Here is a 14,130-nt window from a genome sequence, read left to right as displayed (position 1 = left end):
TGACTTTGTTCTTTTTCAAGATTGTTTGACTATTCTGGGTCTCTTGCACTTCCATATGAATTTTAGAATCAGCTTGTCAATTTCTGAAAAGAAAAAGGCAGCTAATATTTGGATAGGAATTATGTTGATCACCATACAGTACATCCCTGGTTTTTGATGTACAGTTCGATGATTCATTAGTTGCGTATAACACCCAGTGCACCATGCAATACGTGCCCTCCTTACTACCCATCGCCAGCCTATCCCATTCCCCCACCCTGTGTAGTGACTAACATAATATAATAAAAAAATATTATTACAAAAAAAAAATAAAACAGAGGTGGTATGCTCTTAAAGAAAAAAAAGGAATTATGTTGAATCTATAGATTAATTTGGGGAGTCCTGCTATTTGGGATTGTCTTTACATTTACTTATGTCTTCTTTCAACAGTAGTTTGTAGTTTGGGCACAAATTCGTACTGCTTTTGTTAAATTTATTCTTAAATAATAACTTTTTGATGCTATTATAAATGGAATTGTTTTTTAAATTTCGTATTTCTGTTTTCTCATTGCTAGTGTATAGAAATATAATTGATTTTTGTATATTCATTTCATATTCTGCAACAATGCTGAATTTATTTATTAGTTCTAATAATTTTTTTGTGTGTATGTATTCCATAGGAATACATGGAATTGTGCTATCTGCAAATAGAGATAGTATTTTTGGGCTCGGTTGCTGGGTACATCTGTATTTATAATTTTTATGTTTTCTTCACTGATTGACTCTTTTATTTTTATAAATGCTCTTTGGCTCTGGTAACAATTTTTGTCCTAAATTTTATTTCGTGTGGTATCAGTGTAGCCACTCCTACTCTCTTTTGATTACTATTTTCATGCTTTTACTTTTCAAAGTGTTTGTGTTTTTCAATCTAAATATATATTTTCTAGCGTACCATTTTAATTATTTCTGTTACTATTGTTTTTGAGTTATTAGAATTTTTTATAAAGAAAAATTTCCCTCTTTAACTACTATATGGTTCTCCTAAGGTACAGTTCATGCAGGAAAACAGGATAAATGTTTGATTTTCTTTTTTTCCCTCACATTCCAGAATAATGAACTGATACTCTAATACCCTGCAAAGGTAACCAATGTATTTCTTTCTTTCTTAAAAAATATTATTATGAACTCAGAGATTTTAACATACTCGACATAGTTCAGTCTATCGGGAAATTTTTTTTCTTTTTGACGCACAAATTTACCATCTTTGGCCAGTGGGAGTCTCCGTAAGTTGGCCCTGAGTCCTTTTGACTCTATCCCTGTCCTTGATGATGGCTTCCTTACTTTCTAATATAAGAGGATAGTCCAGGCTTATCTTGGGTATTTCTTTTTTTTTTTTAACTTAAATTTAATTAGCCAATATATAGTGCATCATTAGTTTTAGATATAGCATTCAGTAATTCATCAGTTGCATATGCTGAATGCTCATTACATCATGTGCCCTCCTTAATGCCTATCACCCAGTTACCCCATCCACCCATCCACCTCCCCTCCAGCAATCCTCAGGTTGTTCCCTATAGTTAAGAGTCTCTCATGGTTTGTCTCCCTCTCTGATTTCTTGCCATTCAATTTTCCCTCCTTTCCCCTATGATCCTATTTCTTATATTCCACATATGAGCAAAACCATATGAAATATTCATTTCTCTGAATGACTTATTTTGCTCAGCATAATACCCTCCAGTTCCATCCACGTTGGTGTAAATGGAAAGATTCCATCCATTTTGATGGCTGAGTAATATTCCATTGCACATATATACCACATCTTTATCCATTCATCTGTCGATGGACATCTGGGCTCTTTCCATAGTTTGGCTCTTGTGGACATTGCTGCTATAAACATTGGGGTGCAGATGCCCCTTTGGATCACTACATTTGTATCTTTGGGGTAAATACCTAGTAGTGCAGTTGCTGGGTTGTAGGGTAGCTCTATTTTTAACTCTTTGAGGAACCTCCATTCTGTTTTCCAGAGTGGCTGTACCAGCTTGCATTTATCTTGGGTATTTCTTACCCCAGACTGGGGATTGGCTATTTCTCTAGGGAGCCCTTGTTCTTTTAGTGAGAAATTATATTTTGATGCCTCAATCTGCACAAGCTTGAGATGTTAATTGGTCTTGACTTGGTGTCTTCAGTTGGGTTCCCGGGGAAATAGACTGAGACAGAGATTTGTGTGCAGGAAGTTTGTTGGGAGGTGCCCTTGGGACCAATTCCAGTGGGAAATGAAAGAAGTAGGATGGGGCAAGGAGAAGAGTTGAACTGTGATGAGGTTGGAACAGAAATCTTAGCTGATCCTATGGGAACTCTGGACCCTACCTTGAGAAAAAGGTGCTGGGTCTTTATAGCCCCCTCATACATAAGTCATTGGATGTGAACTGGCCTGGGGAAGGAGTGTCGTGACCTTGGGCAAGACAGCTGTCTTCGAATGAGGGTGATTCCCAAAGAGGGACTTAACTGAGAGCTCTTAGCTATTAACACTTCCAGCAGGTGTGAGAATGAGTGGCTCAGTTCTAAACGGGAGATGTGAGTGATGCTTCACAGCATCCACTAGAGTTGGTCATTTTGTTGTAGGCTTTTTCAGTGGAAATAAAATTCTCTTTTAGGGAAAGTTAAATTTTCAGTTCATAATGCTATTTCCAATTCAAATTTAAGATCATTGGGCTTTTCTTTAATTTCTTTGGTTTTTATATTTGTATTTCTTTTATTTTGCATTTGAAATCTTGGGGGTTCTTTATGACATTAACATAATCATTTATTTGCTTTACCCTATGTGTGTGTGCATAAAAGTTTGAGTAATACAATATGAATACTAAAAATATTTTTAAGATGTTTAGAGTTTATTTGTCCTAGGGTGTATACCACTATGGATGTACAAATTATTAAAATTAAATTAAATTTAAAAATCTGGAAATAATTTATCTCTTTGAGGTTAATGACCAGTTTGATACACAGTAAGGTTAAATTTTTAGGGATTGTCCTTTTCTTTTTTATTAAATTTTGTTTCATAATTATGTAAAATATTTTCACAGTTCCCAAGTCTTGCTTCTAACACTGTTCCCTCTCTCCCCATATAGGGAAGCACTTTGTTCATTTTCAGTTTGTCCTTTTGCTGTTCTTTTTTTGTATGTAAGTGTGTGTGTGTGTGTACATATGTATATGTATATGCATATATACACACATAATTTCCCTCTACTTAAGTAGCATATCCTAGAAATCACTCCATTGCATATAGAGAGATAGACCATAGCTTATCTGGCCAATCTTTTACTGATGGCTGTTTGTATTGTTTCCAATTATGCAAGTGTTTTCAATTTTTGTCTCTCTTTGGGAGAGATTTCTAGAAGAGAGAATGCTGGGGCAAGGGTAAATGCCTATACAGTTTTGCTACATCTTGTCAAATTCCCCTCCAAAAGTGTTCTCTTTCATTTTGCATTCCCCCACCCTGCTTCCCCACAAACTCATTAATAGAGTATGCAGTCCAATTTTTGGATTACAGACCACATGAACATGCATAAAGAAAATGCTTTAATATATTTAAAGTTTATTTATGTATTTATAAATACACATATAAATGTGTATGTTTACATATATAAATAAATGCATATATTTACATATATAAATGAATTATAAATGTGTAGTTGATACAAATCATAAATATACATAGATATGTATAAGTGTACCTTTGATCTCGTAAATGTTTTCTGGATAAGAATAAATGAATGGCTGTTAAGTAGACACTGGTCTAAAATAGGAATCTTGGAAATAATGATGTTCAGTATCTAGAAAGCTCCGGAATCGGTAGAGCTTGCACCTCTGCGCTAACCCTTAATGGCTGCGTGATGTCCACTCATCTCCTCTGATCCTGCCTCTTCATTGGCAAAATCCCAGGGTGGTAGTGAGGGACAAATGACAGAAGGAAGTGTGTAATTGGCAAGGGACTGTCTGCATTCCAGGGAACCCAGCTACCGAAGGTAGAAGGTAGAGGTGGGAGCTCCTTCTTCCCTGCCCCCTGTTGGGTGCTGTGGGACGGACTCAGGCAAGGAAACCAAACCTCCTTCTCTGGCCACCATGCCTGGGAAAATCTCAGCTTGCACTCTGAGCTCAAGCATTTGATCTGATCCAGAGACGCTTTCCTTTTTCCCTCTGCTGAAGTCCCCACAACAAGGAGCCCCTTATTTTATGATGTGTATTGCTTTTATGATGAGACTTTGTGGCATGAATGGGCCGCATAATGGGCTCTCTTTCACTGGCACAGAGTGATTAAAAAGCAAGGAGGACAGAGTGGGAAGACCGACATTAAGGGTGATAACAGTGTTCTTTAGAAAAGTGACTGCAGAATGATCGGGGAATGGGTTACACACCCACTGATTATGAGACCGGCGTCTGCAGGTGTGTCTTGAAGGCAGACACTGGTGTTCTATCACCGGGACTTTCCAGAATAGCCAAGGAAATGAAAAATAAGCCACCAGAAGAAAATGTCCATTAAAGTCTTAATGCCAGCTTAGCTAAAACTAGCTCCTTGGAACGTTTTACTGTTATACTTGCCATGAGCACAGGCCTGCTTTCAGAGATCTGAAGTTCCGTAAATATTTGGACCAAGCCATGAGGTCTGATTTAGGTCCGTCAAAGAAGATATCTAGCTAAAAATAGAAAGCAGAGGCAGAAAAAAACCACGCAAGTATTTTGAAGAGGTCAGCAAATCTGTTAACTGGTATGTCAAGCTATGCTGTGGTCTCTGGTTTCATGGGAACACGCTCATGGGAACACGTTCAGTTAGTGTCTAGAGAGCAAGTGCCCATGCTTGCTTCATGACCGTGGGCCTCCTCCTGGGGTGGATGGCAGGGGGCTGGACTTCGAGGCTGTGTCTTCTGGTGCCTTACTCAGAGGAGGAATCTCTTGTCTCACTGACAGCCTTGGCTATTCATAAGCATAAGGGACAAAAAAATCCCTTCCTGACCTTTTTGCCTCCTCTAATGGTGTCCCCGTATCAGCCACTTACGTGGAGTAGAAAACACATCCTCTTTTCACTTTTCTACCTCCCTCTCCTTTTCTTCCAGTCAATCAGCAAGCACTGCTGATTCAACATTATAAACTTTTCTTGATTTCTGTCCCTTCCTCTTTACACACACCACCGCTGCAGGAGTGGGGGGCCTCTCCCTGCCTCTCACCTGTTCTGTTGCAGCCCGGTCTCCTTGACCCTGGCCTTTGCCCCCCAGCAAACTCCCACCCTGCCATCAGCAGGGACTTTCTAAGTCACGGTCACAAAGATAACTGTGTTCAATCACTGATTAAGACCATTTCATGGTCTTGCCTACGGGTAAAGTCTAGACTCCGTAGACTGCTTTACAAGATTCTTCCTAATCTGGCTTCTGCCCACCCTCTGGTGCCCACTGTTGGGAATGCCCTTTCCCCTTGTTTGGTCAACTCTGCTTGAACCTTTAACATTTGAGCCAGATATAACCAACGACAAGGGTCATTGCTCTTTTCAATAATGCCAAAGATGCTTGACTCATTTCTGGTACAGCACTTCCCACATTGGATCATTGGATTATAATAAGGGAGAAAGTGGGGGAGAGGGTGTACATAGTGAAAGTATCATGGGTTTGGGGCTAATCCAACCCAGGTTTAAATCCTGGCTCTACCATTTACCTATACTGTGATCTTTGACCCAACATTTCCAAGTGTCTATTTTTCTGTACACTGCTGTGAAGTGTTAGAAGTAAGGGCTTAAATGACATCATGTTTACAAAGCATCGAACAGTATCCTGTGGGAATTTACTATTTGACAATCTCCTACCTTTCTTTCATCTGCACCATTTGCTCTGAGGGAGCACCATTGTATTGGGTGATGGTCAAAATCTATTACTTTCTCTCTGAGAAAGAGAACACTGCATCGTAGTCAGTGTCACAACTAGAAACAGGCAGTGTGTGCTGGACCAGTGTAGACTCGGTATCTATGGAGCCGTTGGGAGTGTGTGGGGGACAGTCCGTGAGGAGAGGGAGCAGGTGGAAGAGAAGTACGTATGTGTCAGGAAACCGATAGTGCAATTAACTTATAGAGGTTTTCCCAAGTCACTTTCTTCCCTGTGGATGTACCTGAAACAGCATCCCATTAAGTGTAACTATATCTTTAAGATGTAGGGTACTTAAGGACAGGGAGGTAATTATATCCTCTTGATTGTCCACATCCAAACATAGGGATAGGACTTTCTCTTAAAAGAGTGAAACATGGGAGCACAAGGGGAAAGCTACATCTTTTGTAAGAGCTGAGCCGAGCCCCTGGTCATGTGTGGGTTGGGGGTGAGGGTCAGAGCAGAGGGGAGGGCCGTCTGTGCAGGTGCATGACTGAGCCCTGGCACAGGGAAGACGGGCGGCAACCAGCCTATCACGTCTGAGCTGAGCATTCCCAAATGCGGGAGCCTCATGGTTGAGACTGGACAGGCTTGTATCGTGTAAGTGATCCGTGCATTGTTTCTTTGGGGGGGGGGTGGGAGGTAACTTTTGTATGCTTAGAAAATAAAGAAGTAGGAATTAAGGTTCATGAAAAGGCGATGGCAGTCTTCTTTTTCCTAAAAAAAAAAAAAAAAAGAAAAGAAATGAATCTATCAACCCCAGCTCCTGCAAAACAACCTGTTTTGTGTTGCTTTTCTTCCAGTTCAAATGCGTAACACTGTATTCCTTTTTATTCCGTTTCCTGCTTTGCTCTTCATGTAGCCCATCATCCTGGAAAGGGCAGCTTAAAATAAGCTTGGCAAGGCACGACGGGACAGTGCTAATGCCGTCTTGTGCTCCTTCCAGGTGCAGCGTGAACTTCCTCATCTCCCTTCCCATCCAGCTCCCTGCCTCCCGTGTCCACCATGGTGTTTGGTGAGTTTTTCCATCGCCCTGGACCAGACGAGGAACTTGTCAACTTGAACGTGGGGGGCTTTAAGCAGTCCGTCGACCAAAGCACCCTCCTGCGGTTTCCTCACACCAGACTCGGAAAGCTGCTCACCTGCCACTCGGAAGAGGCCATTCTGGAGCTGTGCGATGACTACAGCGTGGCCGATAAGGAGTACTATTTCGATCGGAACCCCTCCTTGTTCAGATATGTTTTGAATTTTTATTACACGGGCAAGCTGCACGTCATGGAGGAGCTGTGTGTGTTCTCGTTCTGCCAGGAGATCGAGTACTGGGGCATCAACGAGCTCTTCATTGATTCCTGCTGCAGCAATCTCTACCAGGAGCGCAAGGAGGAAAACCACGAGAAGGACTGGGACCAGAAGAGCAACGATGTAAGTACCGACTCCTCCTTTGAAGAGTCTTCTCTGTTTGAGAAGGAGCTGGAGAAGTTTGACAAGCTGCGATTCGGTCAGCTCCGGAAGAAGATCTGGATTCGAATGGAAAACCCAGCCTACTGCCTGTCTGCGAAGCTCATTGCCATCTCCTCCTTGAGCGTGGTGCTGGCCTCCATCGTGGCCATGTGTGTCCATAGCATGTCGGAGTTCCAGAACGAGGACGGGGAGGTGGAGGACCCTGTGCTGGAAGGTGTGGAGATCGCGTGCATCGCCTGGTTCACTGGCGAGCTCGCCATCCGGCTGGTGGCTGCTCCCTGTCAGAAGAAATTCTGGAAGAACCCTCTGAACATAATTGACTTCGTCTCCATTATCCCCTTCTATGCCACCTTGGCTGTGGACACCAAGGAGGAAGAGAGTGAGGACATTGAGAACATGGGCAAGGTGGTCCAGATCCTCAGGCTTATGAGGATTTTCCGAATTCTCAAGCTTGCCCGGCACTCAGTAGGACTTCGGTCTCTAGGTGCCACACTGAGACACAGCTACCATGAAGTTGGGCTGCTGCTTCTCTTTCTCTCTGTGGGCATTTCCATCTTTTCTGTGCTCATCTACTCTGTGGAGAAAGATGAGCACACGTCCAGCCTCACCAGCATCCCCATCTGCTGGTGGTGGGCCACCATCAGCATGACTACCGTGGGCTACGGAGACACCCACCCAGTCACCTTGGCCGGGAAGCTCATCGCCAGCACGTGCATCATCTGTGGCATCTTGGTGGTGGCCCTTCCTATCACCATTATCTTCAACAAGTTTTCCAAGTACTACCAGAAGCAGAAGGACATTGACGTGGACCAGTGCAGCGAGGACCCACCGGAGAAGTGTCAGGAGCTCCCTTACTTTAACATTAGGGATATTTACGCACAGCGGATGCACGCCTTCCTTACCAGTCTCTCTTCTGTGGGAATTGTGGTGAGCGAGCCTGATTCCACAGATGCTTCCAGCATCGAAGACAACGAGGATGTTTATAACACCGCATCCTTGGAGAATTGCACAGCAAAATGAGCAGGGACATTTGTGCCTGTATCTTGTGTCCCTTCCTGATGTTAGGTTAACACAGCTTTATAAACCTCAATGGGTTCGTTAAAATCATTTAATTCTCAGGGTGTACCTTTCAGCCATAGTTGGACATTCATTGCTCCAAAATGATAGAATCTTCTTTATTTTTCTCAGTGAAGTGAATTAAATGCCTTGTTCTGAAATTTATTTTTTACAAGGGAGAGTTGTGATATGATTTTGGAAAAAAAGGTAAATGGTATCGGGTGGGATTTATCGCTCCGGCTTATGTATCATTCTGTGTTTGTCATCTACTCACATTGAGCTAACTGTAAATTACTGACAAGTAGAATCCAAGGCCCAGCTGACTGAAGACTACATGCATGTAAGATCCACAAAATGAGACAATGCATGTGAATCCATGTTTGTGTTCTAGACATGGAAATTAGGAGCCTAATAAACTTGCCTAATTCAGTATGGAGAATGTCTTGGCTGTATGTTTTTATGTCAAGTTAAGTGCATGTCAGTATGTTCAAAATCAGTTTGGAAGGGCAATGCTCTTTTTGGAGTATCAAGAGCCCTTGCTGGTTCGTTTCTGAATTTTGGGTAAACATCAACAACGGGCTCGTTCTTTTGTTCAGGACACTGGTGGTAGTTGGCCAGGAGAAGGATCGTGTCCAGCGTAAACTGATGAAACGTGTGCACGTTCAGGACATACTCGAGTTAGCATATTTGCACGAAGCGTGGGCCCTTACAGATATCCTTCTAGTCTATATTTTGTATTTTATAATTTCTCTTGTTGAGGTAAAACCTCATCTCCTGAAAATGATGCAGAGCAGAGTAAAGCCCCACATTCACAGACAGAGACACACTCCGTGAGTGGAAGAAAGGAGCAATGTGGTACAAACACACAGTTGTGATTCATAATGGCCAGAGGAGTGAAACTTTAACCACTGGAAAAAGAGATGCCTGCAACTATAAAGTGAGCTGCCATTTAAAAATCGCCTTCGAGACAGTAATGTCTGCCTCTTCTCTAAAAGCCCCTCCCACTGAAGGAAGACATACATACTCGTTTCCAGAGCAGTGACGGAGTAATTCCAGCCCAGGTGGAGAGAATTTAGCTAAAATCTTAACTTTGGAGATGTATGGTGACTCTAACTCCTGCTGTCAGCCTGAGTTCTTTCCCCGAGATCCTTCTGAATGGAAAAGCGCATGGATTTATTATACAACTTCCTATGTTTGCAGATGCATTTCATTGAAAGAAGGACGTCGTCTGGAGGTTATCTGATGAAGAGAACTCTGACTCATTCCTCAACATTCCCGTGCCTTCTGAGATGGATATAACTGAACAGGGTTTATAGTCACTTTTAAATCTGGAGGTTTATTCATACATGTGTGTCATCCCCCGCCCATCTGAAAAAGCTTTCTTTCCCCCAAAATGCCTTTTTGATGTTGGCATAAGTATAGTTTTGAACCATAGCGAAGGAATTTGGGATCCAGTTTTATTAAAGATTTCCCAATTAGTAGTGAAATAGCTGAAGGCTGCTTCTATAGTAATAGTAATAGTAGCAGTAACGGTAAGAGTAATAGTAACAGTAATAGTACCAGTAATAGTAATAGTACTAGCAATGACATTGGTAATGATAATAGTAATAAGAGCAACAGTAATGATAATAATCAGCTGCTATGTAAGTGCACGACCTATATAATCTCACTGATTGCTTACGACATCACAATGAGCAAGGGGTTTATTCCTGTCTGCGCTTTAAGACAAGGAAACTGAGGTTCTCAAGAAAAGTGCCAGTGCATGCAGTGAATAATGGACTTGGACTGAGAACCCCGGGATCCAGATTCCAGAGTCTGTGCTTTGAACATGGTATCCCCGCTGCCTCCTGCTGCACTGTGCTGGGGAGTAGATTTAAGGACACAGAGTTCATCTGGAGAGGCAAAGAGCAACAAACTCTGTTGGACTTTGATTTCTCCAGTATGTGAGTTGAAAGGGGAAAACGCTGACTGTGTATGTACCTGTCCTTCCCTGACCCACAAAGCAGGCACATTTGTTTACAGAGCCGAGTTTTCTAGAACGCCCTTGAAGCTGGAGCAGACCGTGAGGGCGCTTCCTTGAGCCTGAGTGGCAGGTGCAGTGGGCAGCCTGCATTGTACAGGAGTTCCGGAATGTCTCTCAGCTGGTGGGTACTGAAGGAGAGCTAGAGTCCTACATCCTTTCACCTGAGCTTTTATGATTGGAGCAGAATAGCAATTGTGTTTCTGTCGTTCATCCCGCGTGGTAGGATGGCGGGTTTCTTGTTGCCTGAGGGTTGAGTCAGCAGCTAAGGGCCCGAGGCACAGGGGAGCTGGCAGAGGAGCAGGGATTGAGGGGCTGAGGAGGAAGCCCGCCAACCCGACCTACCTCTGGCCCTGCCTGTTGCTGTGTGATCTGTTCTGGACGTTGGGGTTCATTTGAGCAGGATCAGGCCACTTTGGGAGAGTTTTGTCTTTTAATTCTTTCAAATTCCTTGTCTCTACCCGGTGACCTCTTCTTCCACGTCCTCAGATTTGTGTTAGCGTCTTCAGCAGCAGTTCTATGGTGTTTGGAAGGCCGGTGACTCACCCAAGGACCTGTCTCACCAGGCTTGATTTCCTCCCTCCCAGTCCTCCTCCACTGGAGATTGTCTCAGCTTGCTCGTGTTCTACTCGCCATTTGGCCCGTGCTTACTGGGGTGTGTGCTCAGGGAAGGCGCTGGGAATGAAAGACTGACACGTGGTCTTTGCTCTTAGGGAGACTTTAGGCTAACAGGAGATAAATTAGTCAGCTGACATGTGTGTGTATGTGTGTGTGTGTGTGTGTGAGAGAGAGAGGGAGGGCTTCCTGGAGGAGGTGTCACCTGAGCTATTTGGGAACTTTAGTCTGGGATCCTGGTGAGTTTGGTTCAGTTTTAGGGAGAAAGCCTTCACTGCCATTGGATGGGTCCCAGCCGCAGACACTGCTAATCTCTGCCTTTGGGGCTTCTCTTTCCCCCCTCCGCCAACCACCACCCTTCTTTAGTTAAAGGATCTTCCATCTTTAGACATGATTATCCCATTTTTTTCCCTTGTGGAGATTTAACTCTGCCCATATTAGTCACAGTTGCTTTTTATATGCCTGAGCTCATCCCCATGTGTTGATTTTATATTTAACTTAGAATTTGGGGGGCAATTAGTATTGTCCCCAACTAGAGGGTCATGTGGGCCACTGTCTTGGGGTTTCTGTGCTCTGAGACCCCTGTACTATTTTATGGGGTTGGTTAATATTATTGGAAAAGCTTTTTCTGATATTCAGAAAGGGATGATTTGCACCATATGAAATTGTCATTATTCCATCATTTTTTTTTTTTTTTGGTCTAGAATCACAGCAGCTTCAGTATGATTCAGTGTAATATTAAGGGTTTCCCTTATGTTAACAAAAAGGTAAACTTGTGACAGGTCCTATCTGTATGTCTACTTTAAGAGAGAAGTGGTCATCAAGGAGCATGGGGATTGGGTATCAGCCCCAGAGCTAACTGGCTGTGCAGTCAGGACGCCAAGCAGCCTTTCTCTGAGCTTCCTTTCTTAGTTTAGATTTAAGTGTAATAATCACCAGAATCCTTTCTATCCTGGACACTTATGTAATCCACTTTCTTTCTGCAAATTGGTTAGTTCCCCTCTAACTTGGTTAAAAACCGGATTTTAACCTGCCAATGAATTTTTCTTATTCTCTGTCAGTACAGTGCTAACCAATGAGGTTTTATTGCTGTGGAGGACACTGGGAACTAGCTTGCCTTAAAATCTAGGTTATTAAAAGCATTTGCAGAGTCATTTCTTTTCCCTTTGTCTGGTGATGAGGAGCAAAGGCCTTAGAATTGCTGGAGAGTGATGGGGGTAAACGTTTTCTTGAACATCAATAGATCCATAAAATTGATTTGCTTGAAAATCACTCAGTGGCTTAACCTTTGGTCATTTTTGACATCTGCTAGTTTATCCGTCTCAGGAAGAATGCCAAAGCATTTAGGAACACAGGACAGAGGAGGGGTGAGCTGAGAAAGAGAAGGCACACAGGACGGCTAAACACTGCTTAAAAATGCGATAGCTCAGAGGGACCTGGGAGGTCACGAGGAAGGGGAGTGACTTACGCAAGGCCATGCAGCTAGAGGCATCCATAGAGACCAAATCCAGACTGGAGCACACACCACAGTGCGTTCTGCCCTCCCTCCCTGCCTTCTTCCCTACCTGCATTTGATTATGAAAAATTTCAAACATATATAAAAGTTGCAAGTATAGCATCATGTGACTACATGTGCCTACCACCCGGCTTCAACATTATCAACTCAGTAGAAACTCATTTCCTCTTTTCCTCAACTCACTTCCTCTCCTCTCCAGTTTCTTTTGAAGCAAATGTCAGTCATATCATGTAATCCATAAGTTTTGCAATAAGTATATTAAAAAAAAGAATCTTTTTCTAAATACAAAGGCAATGCCAATAAACTAAAAATGAATGATTTCTTTTAAGTTTCTTTTTCTTAAAAGTAAGCCCTAGGCCCAACATGGGGCTCGAACTCACAACCCTGAGATCAAGGGTCGCGTGCTCTACTGACTGAGCCAGCCAGGTGCCCCCAAACTAATAATTTCTTAATAGTATCAAATACCTGGTCTTTGAAAGTATTGCATAACTGCTACTCTTCAGTTCCTTGGCATTTCTGAACACCTGGTTCAGGTAAAAGAATTCTACAGATTATGTGTTAAATCATCACAGGGAAGCGGGAGCTCAAGAATAAGTGAAATGATTTCTGCTGAGACCCTTGAATTATCTGACGCAGATTACGATTTCCTCGGTTTTTAAAGAATTTATTTATTTTTTTATTTGCGAGAGAGAGAGAGCTGACCCCATACTGAGTGGGCTTGATCTCGGGACCCTGAGATCATAACCTGAGCTGAAACCAAGAGTCAGACTCTTAACCAACCGAGTCACCCAGGCGTCCCTTCCCTCAGTTTTTACAGGTCTCTGGAGGCTGAGAGAACACACCTTACAGCTTACATCTAACCCAAGTGTTGCCCACGGTGCTTAAAAGTTCATTGGTCCTTGTGTGATACTGGCGGAAGGTGGAACCACCTGCTAACTGCTGCTTGAACGAAGAATGTCTGTGTTCTTCAAGCCAATCAGTTTCCATTCTGAACTCTTTTCTCGCTCTGAAGAATCCCAAGTTTGAAACCTTTGTTCACTTTTCTTTCCCCCCAGGAAAGTAAGGAAAATATTTATTAGGTGTTAACCAATTTGACCAACATCCAAATGAGGCAGGTGTTTTAGTAGAACGTTTAAACAACTTTCTTGAGTATTAGTTTCCTACGGCTGCTGCGATATTATGGTGGCTTGAAACAACAGAAATTTATTGCCTCTCAGTTCTGGAAGCCAGAAGCTTGAACTGAGTTTCGTGGGCTAAAATAAGGTGCTGTCAGGGTTCTTTCATTCTGGAGGCTCTGAGGGCAGAGTCCCTCCCAGACTTCTTCCAGCCTCTCACAGCTGCCTACATCATTCCTGCCTGCCCCCACGGTCACATCATCTTCTCTTCTGTGTCCCACTTCTCTCTGCCTCCCTCTAAGGCACTTGTGATTACATTTAGGAGCCAGGGTAATCTCCCCATGTCAAGATTCCCAATTTTATCAAATCCACTAAGTCCCTTTTACCATAAAAGCTAACATTCACAGGTTCCAGAGTTTAGGACCTGGATATCTTCGGGGATCCATATTCATCTTCCTCCACCTC

At 42.9% G+C, this 14,130-nt stretch overlaps 1 protein-coding gene across 5 annotated transcripts in view; it reads left to right on the top strand.

The window, feature by feature from the left end:
• Positions 1–14,130, top strand: part of KCNS3 (potassium voltage-gated channel modifier subfamily S member 3) — a 235,028-nt gene that overhangs the window by 26,946 nt on the left and 193,952 nt on the right. For 3 of the 5 annotated variants that reach the window (XM_048222636.2, XM_026519250.4, XM_044390444.3), the window contains exon 3: positions 6,829–8,835. The exons of the other annotated variants lie outside the window; for them this stretch is intronic. In XM_048222636.2, coding sequence (XP_048078593.1) covers positions 6,888–8,363 — 1,476 coding nt within the window. In that variant the 5' untranslated portion in view covers positions 6,829–6,887 and the 3' untranslated portion in view covers positions 8,364–8,835. Of the gene's footprint in view, positions 1–6,828; positions 8,836–14,130 lie in introns of those variants that run through there. 5 annotated transcript variants of the gene reach the window in all.

The sequence above is a fragment of the Ursus arctos genome, unplaced genomic scaffold (genome assembly GCF_023065955.2).
Source record: "Ursus arctos isolate Adak ecotype North America unplaced genomic scaffold, UrsArc2.0 scaffold_8, whole genome shotgun sequence".
NCBI classification, from domain to species: Eukaryota; Metazoa; Chordata; class Mammalia; order Carnivora; family Ursidae; genus Ursus; species Ursus arctos.
This window is presented reverse-complemented; position numbering and strand designations above follow the sequence as displayed.